At 35.9% G+C, this 15,385-nt stretch overlaps 1 protein-coding gene across 1 annotated transcript in view; it reads right to left on the bottom strand.

Annotated features, from left to right (window-relative positions):
• The window catches only part of LOC131069377 (pentatricopeptide repeat-containing protein At5g27270), a gene marked incomplete at its 5' end in the record, with an annotated part of 41,892 nt that extends 29,033 nt beyond the window's left edge, over positions 1-12,859 (bottom strand). The window contains 5 exons of the mRNA XM_058004759.2: positions 3,106-3,227; positions 3,563-3,650; positions 3,806-3,910; positions 10,984-11,298; positions 11,440-12,859. Of these exons, the coding sequence (XP_057860742.2) occupies positions 3,106-3,227; positions 3,563-3,650; positions 3,806-3,910; positions 10,984-11,298; positions 11,440-12,859 (2,050 nt within the window). The remainder of the gene's footprint in view (positions 1-3,105; positions 3,228-3,562; positions 3,651-3,805; positions 3,911-10,983; positions 11,299-11,439) is intronic.
• Positions 12,860-15,385: the final 2,526 nt, after the last annotated feature.

Genomic DNA, 15,385 nt, shown 5'->3' with positions numbered 1-15,385 from the left:
AAGGAAAATTTTCCTAAAATGAGCAGCAAAGCAAATATTTGTAGAGTGTGCCCAAAGATTCATTCAATCAACATCTTTATGGAAGTTTAACTTTGACAAGCAAGCGCAAGTCCTTGAGTTACATCAACCAGATTACTCTAATACATTTACGGTTTACCTGTCAGATTTGTCAGATTTATCAGATTTCCTTGTATACAAATCAATATTACAAGACTTGGACTCACCTCAGACTTGGCAAGTTGATTTTGGACTCGGACTCAGACTCAGCACTGAGACTTGGTGCAAAATCAGAAAAGACTTTGAAAATTGAAAAATCCAAGAAATTCAAAGACTTTGAGGATTTAAAATTTATTTCATGCACCCTTTAATAAATAAACCCGATACAATAACTTTATCAAATAGAAGCTAATTTGATCACATACACAATTATACATTGATCACATAAGTATAACACAAATTTTAGTTTAAGGAAATAACAAATTTAGATATATAAATAATTTGAAATGTATACAAAACTCATGGAATATGAATCCATGGCATCAAAAGTTCCAAACAAATATCAAAACAAAAGCTAGAAGTCTATGGCTCTAAGGAGCCTGCAACCCTCCTACGTGGGTGTCTAAGACAGGTCCTAGATGATGTTGCAGCCATGATATTTTCCTTTGTCTCGATGACACCCACACCAACATCCAAAGTGTCTACTCGTGCTCTATCCTCTACCATGGCTACTGCCTTAGATTCTCTATCCACCTGGTCAACCCAATCAAGGTCCACATCATTAAAGATAGGATCCCCAGCCTTAGTGATTCAATCAAATTGTGAATCGATCTCCTCTAGCGTGATGGCGGACAAGTGACTGCCCAAAATCTATCTGTGGCAAAGACGAAGGTTGTAATGAACATTGACTAGATCATTCAACCTCTACACAGACAGTCTATTGCACTTCTTGGAGTGTATGTTCTCAAACATACGTCGATTGCGCTCACAACTTAAAGCACAACATGGTTGGCTCAATATTTGAACTGTGATCCTTTGAAATTCAGCTACCTTAGCACTAAATCTTTCCCACCATGCATCTGAGATGAGAAAAAGACAAAAAAAACAATCTCATTATCCAGCTTTAAGTTTCAATATTTAATAATAATATAAAAGGAGGAAAAAAATTATTTTTAAACTTAAATTATACGCTTGATAGATTTTTCCTGGTTGCAATGATGACTGAGCTGCCTTGCATATATCATGGGAAAAGAGATCTTGTGCAAGTCTAAAAATCTCAATCTCATGGACTATCTATATGCTCAAACACCTAAACCAGGAATCATCTGTTCTATGACTGTGTAGAGCCCACTCAGAATCTCCTCATCTGCCTTGAAATCAAGGCGGAATTGGAATGTCGGATTGAGGAAATAAGCAGCTACAAGTAGGGGCTTGTAAAGTTGGAGGTGCCATCGCCTATCAATGATTTCCCAAATGGGACAATACTTAGCCTCACTCCTACATAAATGGATCTAATAGCCTCCTTGGCCCTATCCATGCCCCCATATATGTAGCCCATTGTGGGTTTCTCTTAATCAACAATTTGTAGAACTACCAAAGGTTCTGTGAATTGCAATTATTGTGAAACATCAACTTAAGTGTGAACAAAAATAAGCAAATAAAAGAAAAATATGAATAAAAACATAATGAAGAATTAGATTTACCTTTATGATCTATGTAGCAAGTACCCAAAAGCCTTTCTTATCAAACATCCAATTTGCCTCATCAACCCCTGCATTGGTCTTAGCATACAATGCGGAAGTCCACTACTCACTAACTAGCATGCACTTCAAAGCTCCCTTTGCTTGAAGTAAGGATTGTAATGTGATGAAATTCGTTGCCAATTGGGTTATTCCAAGACAAACCAACTCCTTTTGCTCAGTGAATTGCCTCATTAGGTTGAGGACCCATGTGTGATTGTCTATGAATTTACAAATATCTTCTGCCATCTCCACACATGTTTTGATCCATGGAATCTTGCCAAGATCCTCCAATATGAGGTCAAGGCAATGAGTATCACATGGAGTCCAAAACAACGATGGGTGCCTGTCCATCAGTAGTCTACCTATAGCAACATAATTTTTTGCACTATCTGTAACCACTTGCACCACATTCTCCTCACCCACCTCACCTAGGACTTCCTCCAAAGCTTCACAAAGGAATATGACATTTTTGGTGTGTCCCAAAGCATCAATAGATTTGATGAATATAGTGCCACTTGAGAGAAATAAAATCAATGATTCAATAAAGCAATGTTAACAGACTTAGGGAGTACTTGCCGAGTCTATGAAAACTTGTCTCCCTAGAACCCTAGCAAGTGGCTTGCGAGCCTGCATTGATGAGAAAACTATTCGAAAAAACACATGCAACTCACCGGAAACTCACCATACACTCACCAAAAACTTGAGCAAATGTCGTACACAGGAAAAAGCGCGAATTTGGATGCAATTTTCAACATTAAAACCTAGGCCAACTCAAACAAACTTCACTCTGATTTTTGGCAATTCAAGAGGAACAATTTCTATCCAGGTAAGTTAGAAAAAAAATACATTTTTCTCCTACGTTTTCATTGCATTTTTTCTTGTTTTGTTTAACATCACTAGTAATCTCCAGTTTTCACATTTGTTTATTGCATTTTCCCTTTCTCTCGAATTGTAGATTTGCAGAGATTTTTTATACAGTTTTTAAATATAGATTTTTTAATATAGTTTTTAGTATAGTTTTTTAATATAGTTTTTAATATAATTTTCATCAACTAAAATGTCAATGTCTGTATAGAATTGGATAGCCATGCCATATTGTATAGTTCTCCAAAATTTCCAAAGGCACTAGGAATACGAACAAGTATTTAAATGTGTAGAAACAAAGTAAGAACTCTTATAATGACACATGCGAGTTAGAAATCCATTACCATGGGAACAAAGCCTCCAAAAACATGCGGTATCCTATTTTCTGATAATCTTCTGAAGATTCTATCCACAATATACAACAGTTTGTAACACTCAATCAATCTCTATGTTCATTACTACATTCAAATGAAAGCAAAAAGCTCACAGCCATGTTGTGTACCAGCTTTCCCATAACAGCTTATCATGTTGCTATATGCCTTTTCATCAACTATAATTCCAGATGTCAATAGAGAATTGAATATCCGAATGGCATTCTGCAGTTCACCAGCCTTTCCAAAGACACTGCAAATGTGAAGCCAAAAGGCAGTAACTCGGTATTTTCTACAAGAGAATATTTAAATATAAAATTACTCAAAAAATCTTATTTCAACTAAAGACTAAAAGAAAAAGATATTATGTAAGGAAAAGGGCAATTAAGAAATTTTATCTATAAAATTTGGCCTTCAGTTATCTTAAGACCTTAAGGTCCATAGCTAATTTGAATTTTTTATGTTGATGTTACTTGTTATAAACCCAGTCATCCAAAACATTTTTATCTTTTTTTTAAGAAGGATATTTCTGTCGCTTCACAAACAAAAGAAAACTGATGCCAAAAACATTGGTTCAGATCTCTGTACCTAATCATTGTGTCGTATGTCTGAAGTGAGGGAACAACACCAGCAGCCTGCATATCGGTATATAAATTGATAGCATCTTCAATTTTTCCTGCAATTATATTGAACTCAAAAAGATCATTAGAAAAAAACAATTTTCTAATGAAAGTATACAAATCAATGCCAGTTTAAGCTAAACATTATTAGAAAGATACCAGATCTGAACATATTTAGTATCAAGTATAGAAAATTGAAGTTCCCACATACCTGCATCTAGCTTCGCTTTAATAAAGGTGTTATAAGCAATGGTGTCAAGCACAATGTCATTCTGATGAGTCTTCTGAATAAGTTCCTCGGCTTCCCTAAATTTACCTGATCAAACAAAAAGTTTTAGAAAAGTATTAGAATTTGTGTTGCCTTAATGCAAATCAACATTCATTCAGTGTGGCCAAACAGATTATATTATCATCAACAATCCGTATTGGTTTTAAACTTTTGCCTTAGCTTTTGTAGGATAATATGTAATAAGAACAAAAGAATACTGAATAACTAGCATCAAATCAAAAAATGTAGGCTAACCTTTGGCATCATTATACCAAAATTCTTCATATACTTTGAAATATGGTCAATTTTCATGCAGAAATTATACATTGTGTGTTAAAATTGTAGACCTTTTTTTTGACCTTTTGCTTTTTCATCTTCTCTGCTGATGAAGTATACTTGTGTTAAATTGCCTTTCAACACTTTTCTATCTGTAAATTGCCTTTCGATGCCCTGCCCACTTCTCTGTCTTGCCTAATTCGCTAGAAAAACATGCCCCTTCAGTCTTACAAATGCTCAATTTGGACAGCTAACTGCCTATATAACTAGCTGGCATCTAGAATTTTGATCTTTACTGGTCCATTATGCTAAAACTCACAAATCCTAAAAAGAATTATCTGCCTCATCAATTTTGAGACGAACTGTTCACAGATTAACTGTTATCATGTTTGGAAGGATGTGACCATCAGCACAAGGTCCCAATCATATCTGGCATAGATAATCTGAAGAGAATTTTCCATGTGGAGATTTAAGCTCACCAATGATGGCCCACGTGCTTTATACTTTCTGTATTTGAAAACAAATCATTGATGACGTCAATGGTCTTGGAATCCATGAAGTTGATTTAGGTGTGATGTGGACATTTTTGACCCTAGACAAAGCACTGATCAAAACCTTCATAATGTGGACAAGTTTGATACGACGTCTCTTTTTTGGAATTAAAAGAATTAATTGAAGACCCATAGCCTATTTTATTTCTCATAGTCTCTTTTTGGAATTAAAAGAATTAATTGAAGACTCATATGCTATTATTAGTCAATTATGATAGATTCTCTTACAACTATAAGTGATGTCAGTTATGACAGATTCTATGACAGTGGTAAGGTGTGTAAGAGCATCTATCATACCTATTTTTGGCAAGAAATAGGCACCCAAGTTTGGAGGCATGTCAGAGGGGCTAGAGAATCTTGTACACATGTCATTTGCATGCTTGGAGATGTTAAAAAAATTGGCATATGGATTTGGATGCTGTTGACGTGTATTTTGTACACTATCAAACACAGAATAAAATACCTAAAGGTACCTTATCCTCTCTTGAGTAAAGCCTCCGAATGCTGAAGATGTCGCGAAAAGGATCAATCGGGATGACTTCAAGGTTCTTGTATGTAGGGTCTCTATGTGTGGATAAGCTCTCTGTGTTATGATGTGATTTGCTAGAATCACAAGGGGACTTACACTTGATGCCTGAACTTCTGATTTGCTTTGAATTTTGCTGGAACACAGGATTTCACTAGCTTTGATTTGAAAAAAAGGAAAAAAGACGAGGGCAAGGAGAGAATCTAATCCTAATACTAACGAATGTAGGAGCAATGATTGATCTTTGATGAAATTCTAACTAGGTCTTGTTTTGACATCGCAGGACCATCTCCACAAGGCTAGTGCGATCTTCGAAGGAAAGCTTTATGATGTTCAAATCATCACTGCAGGCATAGACACCATCACGCTGATGCATATCAATGAAGAAGCAATAATTGAAGTTAGGCTTAAGCTGAATGATTCCAGTTGACTACACAAGGCAAGTCTGCAATCAACAAACTGCTAGTAGTATGGATATACGAATTCCACCATCAATCAAGCACATTTCTTCCACTCATCTAATCATCAAATCAAACATGAGAAGTATAAAGACCATGCAAATTGTCGAATCGACCCATAAATTTCACCATTTCTTCAATGAAGTTACAAGTCTTTTACAACAACATCTTGGCAACAATCTTCGCCTTCTCTCTCTACTCTACTCTAATTGCTATTCTATCAACTAGCTAATCACCTTCTAACTACTCTCTATCTGTCTTCTAACTGCTTTCAACTATATTCTAACTATTTCTAAATTGCCTTTACAAAATGAAATGCTAGGGCTTATATAGTGCCCTCAATACAATTCGATGGCTTAGATCAATTCGAGATCAACGGCCAAGATTCAACAATGAAAACCCTAATTAGGGTTTGTTACAACCATTACATAACATTTAATGCTTGACCAATGATAAAATTGTATTGCTTGGACACATGTCCTCTCTAGAAAATTCCACCAATGGATAGCCGGGGTAGGTACATCGGAGTTTGTGCCACCTTCCATGAGTTAGGTACATTGAATCTGAACATGCTGAGGTGGACCACACTGACTGGAGGAGTGATGACTGGGATGCCACCTCATCTGACACTTGTAACTTGGTAGATATTCAACTTGATGTTGTTGAGAAGCTATCTTTAATTAACTCTTCTGAAATTATCTGCTTCTTCAACGAACCCTTTGCTCTGACTTCTTGTGTCCTTGATTTGCAAGATGATGATGTACCTCGCCTTGGAATGCTGGATTGGAAGAGGTCGCCCTTATCTTGATGATGCTGGATCGAAGAAGGTTGTCCTTGTCGATGCTAGACTGGAGGAAGTCGCCCTTCTCCTTGCTTGATCGTCTTGGAGGAGACCGTCCTTGATCTGGCTTGATTTTCCAACTCCGGGATCTCCATTTGATGCCTACACAATATTTCAAAATTAGTAATATATCTTGAAATCTAAAAAATTAAACTTTAAAAGGAAGATTCAAGATTTTAATTAGGAAATTTCATGATAAATCTTGAGTTATCATTTCCTAATTAACCATGTAATACTTAGATTTTTCCAAAAAATGTCTAAAAAATCAAACCTTGAACAAGGGTGTCAAGATGATTTTGCCATACCTCCTCTTGAGAATTAACTCTAAGAAATGATGTAAAAATAGATGAATTTTGCTAGGCAAAATGTAGATCAAAGCTCTCCCTTGGATAAAATGCACCTCCTTTAGCTTGGAAAAGAACTCCACCTTCCTCTTCAAAAATCTGGAAATTCGCCTTCAAATGTCTTCAAAAATCTGGAAATTATCCGCCAAACTAGCAAGAAATACGCCTTTCTAATAGCCTTCAAGATGAATTTCGCCCTCCACTAGCTTCTCCACACTTAGTAGAAATTCGCTCCACTCCTCTGGATTTCGCTCCTCAAATTGCTCGCCAATTTCGCACTTGAAAGGATGATTGAATGATTTGAATTGTGAAACAACACCTCCAATATATAGAGCGCTCACCTTCTACATCTCTCCATAGGCCGACTTGGTGGAAAAAATAAACAAAGATTAATAAAAGGAGAAGGCCGACTTAATTAAGCAATAAAAAAATGATACCTCAAGCGCTCTTCTTTTTAAATTTTAATTTAATAATAATTAATTTCGAAATGCCTCAATTAATAAAAAAAACGATTTTCCAAGGCTAAAAATTAATTATTAAATGCTATGCGCTTTTCATTAAATGCCAATTTAATTAAAAAAATTTAAAATATTTCGAAGTTTTGGGCGAACTTGGCATCTAGTGCGATTTGCTAAAATAAGGCAAAAAAATAATGAATTTTGATAACTTCGCTCTGGTCCCTTGGAGAGGGACAGGAGCGCTTTGCCTTGGTCCCTTGGAGAGGGACAGGAGCGATTTTGCAAATCCAAGCTTATCTGTCCTTTGTTAGCCTTCCAAATTATATTCAATGGATAAATCATGTTTTCCTTGGTCTCTTCAAATCATAAAATTGTCTTGATCCTGCAAGAACAGTGCAAATTTGAAATTCAAGCTCCGGTCCTTCAGTGAGGGACAGGAGCGAATTTTGTCCTCTAGGCCAAATCTTTTCACTTTTTATCTCAAAATTCCTTTGCTAGGGAAGATTTCACCTTACTTCATGCTATGAATAAAAGTTAATGTCTGAGAAAGGTCTTAAAAGGTGTGCATAAAGAAAATCGCTCTGGTCCTTCAGGGAGGGACAAGGGCGAATTTATCAAAAGCTTCATCATTTCCTTGTCTTTGATCAAGTCTGGATGCTCTATAATGTTCATTTCGTCCTTCACCATGCCTTTGATGTTTCAATCTGACCAAACAAGGCCAGGAATGACTCAAATAAGCCTTTTCGCCCTGAACCCTTGGTGAGGGACAGGAGCGCTTTGCCTTGGTCCATTGGAGAGGGACAGGAGCGAATTTCGCTCTCGATCCTCAGTGAAGGACAGGAGCGAAATTTGACTTTTTGAACTCCCTATCAAGATAATTTTTATGGAATATAACATTTAAGTATAAGTGAGAAGAAACACTTCTACTTTAAGTTATATTCCATATATACTTTCAGGATGTTTGAGAGTGGTTTCAGACCTCCAGGAGTTATATTGCAAAATCTAGTTTTTGGAGGTTTTTCAGTTTCCAGACTTAGTCAAATTTCAGGATCAGGACATTCCAGACTTAGCCAAATTTCAGGATCAGGACTTTCAGACTTAGCCAAATTTTCAAGATCAGGACTTCACTCCAGCAGGACCTGCTATCCTATTGATCTCTCCGACAGCACTCATAATGCAAAGGCCAACTAACAAAACCCTAAAAGACCTAAAAAGAACAAACCCTAAAAAAGCAAAAAAAACAGGGGTCCCCATTTGCAATGGGGCGATGTGTGAAAACGTCACAACAGATGCCAACGTCTTTTGTCTTCGTCTAAAAGCTTCCTCCTTGTAATGTTCCCATTCTGTCAGCTCAGAAGTCCAATTTTGTGAAGTCTCTAAAAAGAGACAATTGCAAAATGTATTCTTATAGACTGATTTACGATAATCAACCTTATGAAGGAAAGACATAAATGATTAAATAATCAACCCCAGAAGTACAATGAAGAAGGTGACAAGCGCAAAGACCAATCACATGGACCAAAAGTAGAGACTTGTAAGCAATTATTAATACTGCATCTCGATCATCATACCTCTAGATCACGATTCTAAATTGGGTTGAACACCAATAGGAAGGGCATGAGGATCATCGACCCATAATAGATTGACTATAGGAAAGACGTTATGGAAGATATCAATCATCACAAGATATTTGATCAAAACATATGCATTATGGTAAGGATCAAGAGATCAATGGAGAAGTCTGAACACAGATGGCATGCAAGTATCGATGATCAATAGCAACCCATAAACCATTGGTAGTAGTGGTATTTCAAGGGACTGAATATAATCGGCTAAGGGGTCAATGGTTGGTAGGGAGCAACAAGCATGGACCAATTAATGGACAGATTGATATCATGAAGAACATCACTCATGAGAATGGAGATCATTCTGAAGGCAACGACTAATGATCCAAGTAATCGATCGATCAATGACGTCTTCTTATGAAACAACAATCCGTATATCACTAAGAAGTCGAGGATGGTAGGAAAATTAGTATCGATTTACTTTATAATCGATTTGACACCCTTAGCACCATACATATTCAAGCAACTTCATCGATAAGAAGATCAACATTAAGTTGTTAACAGCAAAACATAAACTAATATCATTATGAGAAGATATGATGCTAATCCATTAATAATAATGAATGGGTGTGATCTGAAGACTAAGTGATTGCTTAATGAAAGGATACAATTATCATTAGACAAGATCGGTTAAAAATTGGTCACTACTACAGAAGATAGTGGGATCTTGCACGCTTTCCTCCTAAGTTGAGACTGTTGATCTCTATGTTAAGACTCAAAACCTATTTATATTGTAATTATTTTGGTACTAAAAATATGTTGGTTTCAATGCTTTAGTGGTTAAACTTTTCTTGAAAGCTTCTCAAGGTATATTAATGTCTCTTGTTTTTGTGCGGTTGTTGTTTCTTTAATTTTTGTTGTGTCTGTTTTACCATTCATGCCAGAATGCTACTATAATTTGTATAGATCAGATAAGTTGTAACATCTCTTTTCATAGCATTGATATTGGAAACTGTGCATATTTCCTTACAATAAATGTCAATAATATGTACTTATATTGTTTAAGTATACTGACTTAAATTAAAAAATGCACAAAATTTGGAACAGGATTGTGCTTTATAGAAGTTATTGATAAGGGAGGGTACGTTTAATTAATGGTGTGACAAAGGTTACTCGGATATCAATTGGTCATCTCTCATAGTCTATAGATTTAACCATTTCATTTTCTGTTTTAATTGAAAAATGCACAAAATTTGGAACAGGATTGTGCTTTATAGAAGTTAGTGATAAGGGAGGGTACGCTTAATTAATGGTGTGACAAAGGTTACTCGGATATCAATTGGTCATCTCTCATAGTCTAAAGATTTAACCATTTCATTTTCTGTTTTAATTGAAAAATAGCATAGGAATCCTTTCTCTTCATTTTCTGAGTTTGTCTCCTCTCTTTGTTAACTAAAGATTAGTTGCTTATCAGTTTTATCCTTTTCATGCAAACACTACAGAGACGATGCTTGGCAGGAAGAAGGCAGAGTATGAACACAGAGAAGCATGCAAACAACATATGCAAAAGGATCAAGGATGAGAGGGAAGCAAATTCAAACAGAGATACATGCAAACGACATAAGAAAAAAACCCAAATGGGAAGGTAGCAAATTTGAACAGAGATGCATGCAGAAAAGGTAGGAATAAAGCTCAGAGAGGGGAAGGACGAAATTGCAGAGATGCAGGCAAACAACCTAAGCAACATCTCAATGAGATATTTTGGTATAGTATTTAACACTATATTTATTAGTTATTGATTATAAGCCAATAGTAAAGTATGAAATGTTTTTCTCTGTTACTCAATATTATAATTTGTCCATACAAAAGTTGAATGAATTTGCAGTTCAAGGACTATGCCGGCACATTTGCCTTTACAAGTTAGAAGACCAGTTGAAGTAAAGGGCAAAAAAAAACGTGATGGAATACTTCATTGGATGTGCAAATTATAGATTTATGAAGTTCCTTTTTAAAAAGAGAATTCTACATAGCCACCTGCAGCTGCTGGACAACTGACATAACAAATTTAACTCCCTATTCATAATTGTAATTCTACCACATACCCTCTTTGGTAAAAGCATTCACCATTGAACTAATAACAATGCTATCATGACTATGTCCTTGTTCTTCCATCTCCTCAAAAAGATGAACTGCATCTTCTAGTTTACCACATTTGGCACAGGCATCTATGATGGAATTATAGACAAATCTTCCAGGAGGTGATCCTGAACTTGAAGTTGTATAAAATACATTTAACGCTTCTTCCAGTTGCTTTTTCCTTCCATAAAAGTTGATCAGAGAAGAAAGTGCCGAGTCATCAGGCTTGAAACCAAGGTCAACCATTTCATCATAGAGAGACTCTGCTCTACTTATCTCACCTGTAAAACAACATTACCAGAAATTTACTTACAAAATACTTTTGAGTTATCATCAAACAATTCATACCATACTGACATCAGTTTGCAAAGCATCCAAAATTTGACATACAAAAACAAGTTTATTCTTCAAGACCAACACACCTTCCTTTACAAATCGGACAATGAGTTGACTGGCTGTAGAAATACCATTTGACTTCTCAAGAAGGTTTTTATGTAGGACCTTTGCATCATCTTCATTATCGAAACTCCTATAAAAGTAAAGCATCAAACCCAGAACTGCAGAATCTGGATTTTTTATACCTCTAAACAAATTTTCAGCATCAGAAAGTCTTCCAGACTCTCCATAGGCTTGTATTAGTATTGTCTTTAGAATTTCATCTACAATCATTCCTTTGTCTTCAATCTCCTCAATTAATAACTCGGCATCCCTAATCATACCTGCTTTTTTGTAAACATTCATCATCACCCTATAAAGCCCCCCATCAATCTCCACAGAGCATTTCCTCAACTGGATAATTAATGATTTGGCCTTCTGTGTCAAACCTGCATCTGTATATAAATTCATCATGTCACTATATGCAACATTATCTAAGTATCCAGATGTAAGCATAACCTGAAATGTCTTTTCAGCAGACTCCACATTCCGTTGCATAGCATGACAGCGAAGCAAAGCTCTCCATGCAAATTTGGAAAATTTAACATTCTTATCCTTCATGTCCTCCAGAACCTTCAGTGCTTGATCATAAGCTCTTGCTTTCATATATACCTGTGACATTGAAAGATATGTTTTTTCATGAGTGAGAAGCCCAGTTTTCCTCATTTCTTTAAAAGTTATTTCAGCATCTTCATACAATCCCAACTTGCCATACAAAGTGATAAGAATGCTGCATGTAACTTCATCTGCATCTATTCTATTTCTCTCCATCTCAGACAAAATTAAAAGAGCACACTGCAGATCACCACGTTTGGAACAAAGATTAAGAATTGAAGTATACGTATACCTACTTGGCACAATAGCTTGTGATCTCATATCATCAAAAAATAATAATGCATCTTCCTGTTTACCTTGCCCCAAAAGCATATTGATGACACTGTTGTATGTTGTTTCATTCGGAACAAACCCCGACAATTTCATGTCTTCAAACATTGTTAAAGCTTCCTCTGTTTTACCCTCTTTGCTGTATAAATCAACTAACAGTGTATATGTGAAATGATTGGGCTTCACTCCTGCAATAGACATTTCTTCCCACAACTGGGTAGCAGCATCATACATGGATGCTTTATGCAAAGAAGAAATCATGAAATTATGAACTGTAAGAGATGGAACAAGTCCGCGTTCTCTTGCTGCATGATAAATTGACAACATGTTATCATGACGGCTCCATCTAGCATAAGCACATATCATTGTGCCAAAAGCTACTTCATCTGGCTCACACCCTAACTCAATCATCTCCATAAAAGCTTCCTCTGCAAGATTAAGCTTACCAGCATTGTCATAAATGCTTAAAACAATCGTGTATGCAATGACACTTGGCGTATAACAAAGCTGCACAACACCAAATTAAAAACAACTGCAAAGTCAAGAACTGCATTCATTTTCTGCTAAAAGTTAATCCATCTCCCAATATCTTTTTTAGATAATTAATATAAATAGTTTAAATCACTTGACATGAGTTTCTTCTATTATTTTAAACATTTATCTATTTTAATTATGCTCCACAGTTGAAAGAGCAATTGAAAGCCAACTAGCTTCTTCTGTTGAGTACTCTGAAGGCTACTTATTTTTTGTCACTTCAATTTATTTTAAAATATTATATTTGTGTAGTTTACTTGCAAATTATTTTTATGAAGTTCACTTGAAATAATATATATGTTTAAAGGAAAACAGGCAAGTAATTGCAAAGATTTAATTTATTTTTTATCTCAGATAATTACGTTTCCATTTTAAGCATGCATTCAATGCATCCTTCAAAAGCATACATGCAATATCTGCAGTAGAAATAATACCTAATCTTTATACAACCATCTACTTGTACAATAGCATTCCTTGTAATTGTAAAAGAAAGATATTTTGCCATTTGGGGATAATAAAGAAAAAAGATTCAAGAATCAGTTTGGTAATATTTCTTTATTGCATCATAGAAGAATAACTTGGCATATCTAACCATCATAGTACAAAGTAGTTGGAAACAAATAGACTATAATGTTCCCAATCGGACAACTCTAAGAAATAGAAGATTTATCAAACATGTGCAAGTTCAAAAAATGATCAAATGAGCGATGTAGATGACAAATCCTAGCTGCCCAACACTAATATAATATTCCAAAATCCTTGTAAATCATATATGCAACTTCAAATAACGAATTCAAACCCTCAATCCTGATTTAAGCTCTTAAATACAACACAACAACCAGTGTGTTTGCTGGCTTATGCATGAACAGCAAAATCAAACCTTAAAACAACAATAGATCTCAGATATACTAGCTCATTTATGAATTGAACAGCAATGTGAAACCTTAGATTAGAAATTGATCTCAAATGAACAGCAATGTGACATCTAGGGCAGCTCAAGATGTCAATATTAATGTTGATCAACAACATAGGATAATTTGCAACCCTTGCCAACCATATATACCACTTCAAACAGTGAATGTAAGCTTCCTCAGGCTGATATATACTTTGGATAAGAGCATCAAATGCTAATTAATGACACTTAACAGCAGATCTGGATTTTCTAAGTTACTATCAAGAAGTACCAAAATCTGCAACAATATTATAGTGATCTCAAAAATAACCTACAGCTACAAACATGTCATTGGCTACTCCCAAACTAGAGTTAGAGGCAATAGTAAATGTGAACATTACTTGGATGTTGCACGATCTTCTCTTCTTGAAGCAGCAGCACCATAAATGCTGTGATCTCTATTGTATGGTGATTTCATCAAGGCCGTGATCTCCCTTTGTAGCCGGCATAACTGCCCGATTGTTAATAGATAAATGTTTGTAGCCAAAGTATTAATTATGTAACTATTAGTCGGCTAATGTGATGTTGTCAATTGTTCCCAAGTGCGTAGTTGTTGGCCGGCAATTGGCAATCTTAACCAACCACCAGACACTATTTATGTACTCATTTGTGTTTCGGGAACCAGTTATGATTTTGTAAACATTGAATACAATAACAAACGATGTATGTTTTTGAAACTCTTGTTTTGGCATTGTTACGTTTTGTTAATTTATATTGATTTCTTTGTTTATTCTGCCTATTAATTCGTAAGTTCCCTACAGGAGTAAACATTTTGGCAGCATTGCCGATATGAAGCCTAGAGATCTAAGCCACAAAGAGACAATGTGGCAACAGGCAATTTGGCGATGTAATGGGCCAATCGTTCGAACGAGTAGTATCGAAAATTGAAGAAGAAGAGGAAGACACAATTGAGGACAGATTGACGCAGGATCTAGTATACATGTGGGAAGCGTCCATCAATCAATACATTCAAAGGGAGGCTCTCCAGTGAGAGGTTCCTAAGAGCGTCATCCGTGACGACTTGATAGTGAACAACGCGGTTGACCACCTTCTCCAAAGACTACCAAGGTTGTTGGCAAGCAACTTCATTGACCTTCAAGATCTTCGAGAGAAAAGGGATCAAGAGGAACATCAACAACAAATACGATAGTACAAGGAAAGGAATTAGAGGGAGGAAGAATAGCGTGACACAAGCAAACGTTGTACCTCCAACAATTAATACACCACACGGACAAATAAAGAGAGAAGATGTACTAAAATAGCCGAGAGGAGGGAGAGGGATTGGTGAGGAGATCTCTCTAGCTTAAAGAGAAAAGTGACCGACAACGACGGTTATGGAGAATCGTCGAGGAATCACAAAGTCCAACAAGAAGTAAAAGAAGTGTTAGTCAAAGTCGTAGTTGAGAGAGACAAAAACCGTCTAGCGACGAGGACACAACACCTCGTATGTGGGGTGAGTGGGAGGAAGTTAACAAAAACCTACCACTCCTCGATGAAGTAGATGAAGATGTTGCCTACCAAGCAACCAACCAATCTGTACAATTAGTGTCGAACAACAAAGA

Source organism: Cryptomeria japonica, chromosome 10 (assembly GCF_030272615.1).
Source record: "Cryptomeria japonica chromosome 10, Sugi_1.0, whole genome shotgun sequence".
Lineage (NCBI taxonomy): Eukaryota > Viridiplantae > Streptophyta > Pinopsida > Cupressales > Cupressaceae > Cryptomeria > Cryptomeria japonica.
This window is presented reverse-complemented; position numbering and strand designations above follow the sequence as displayed.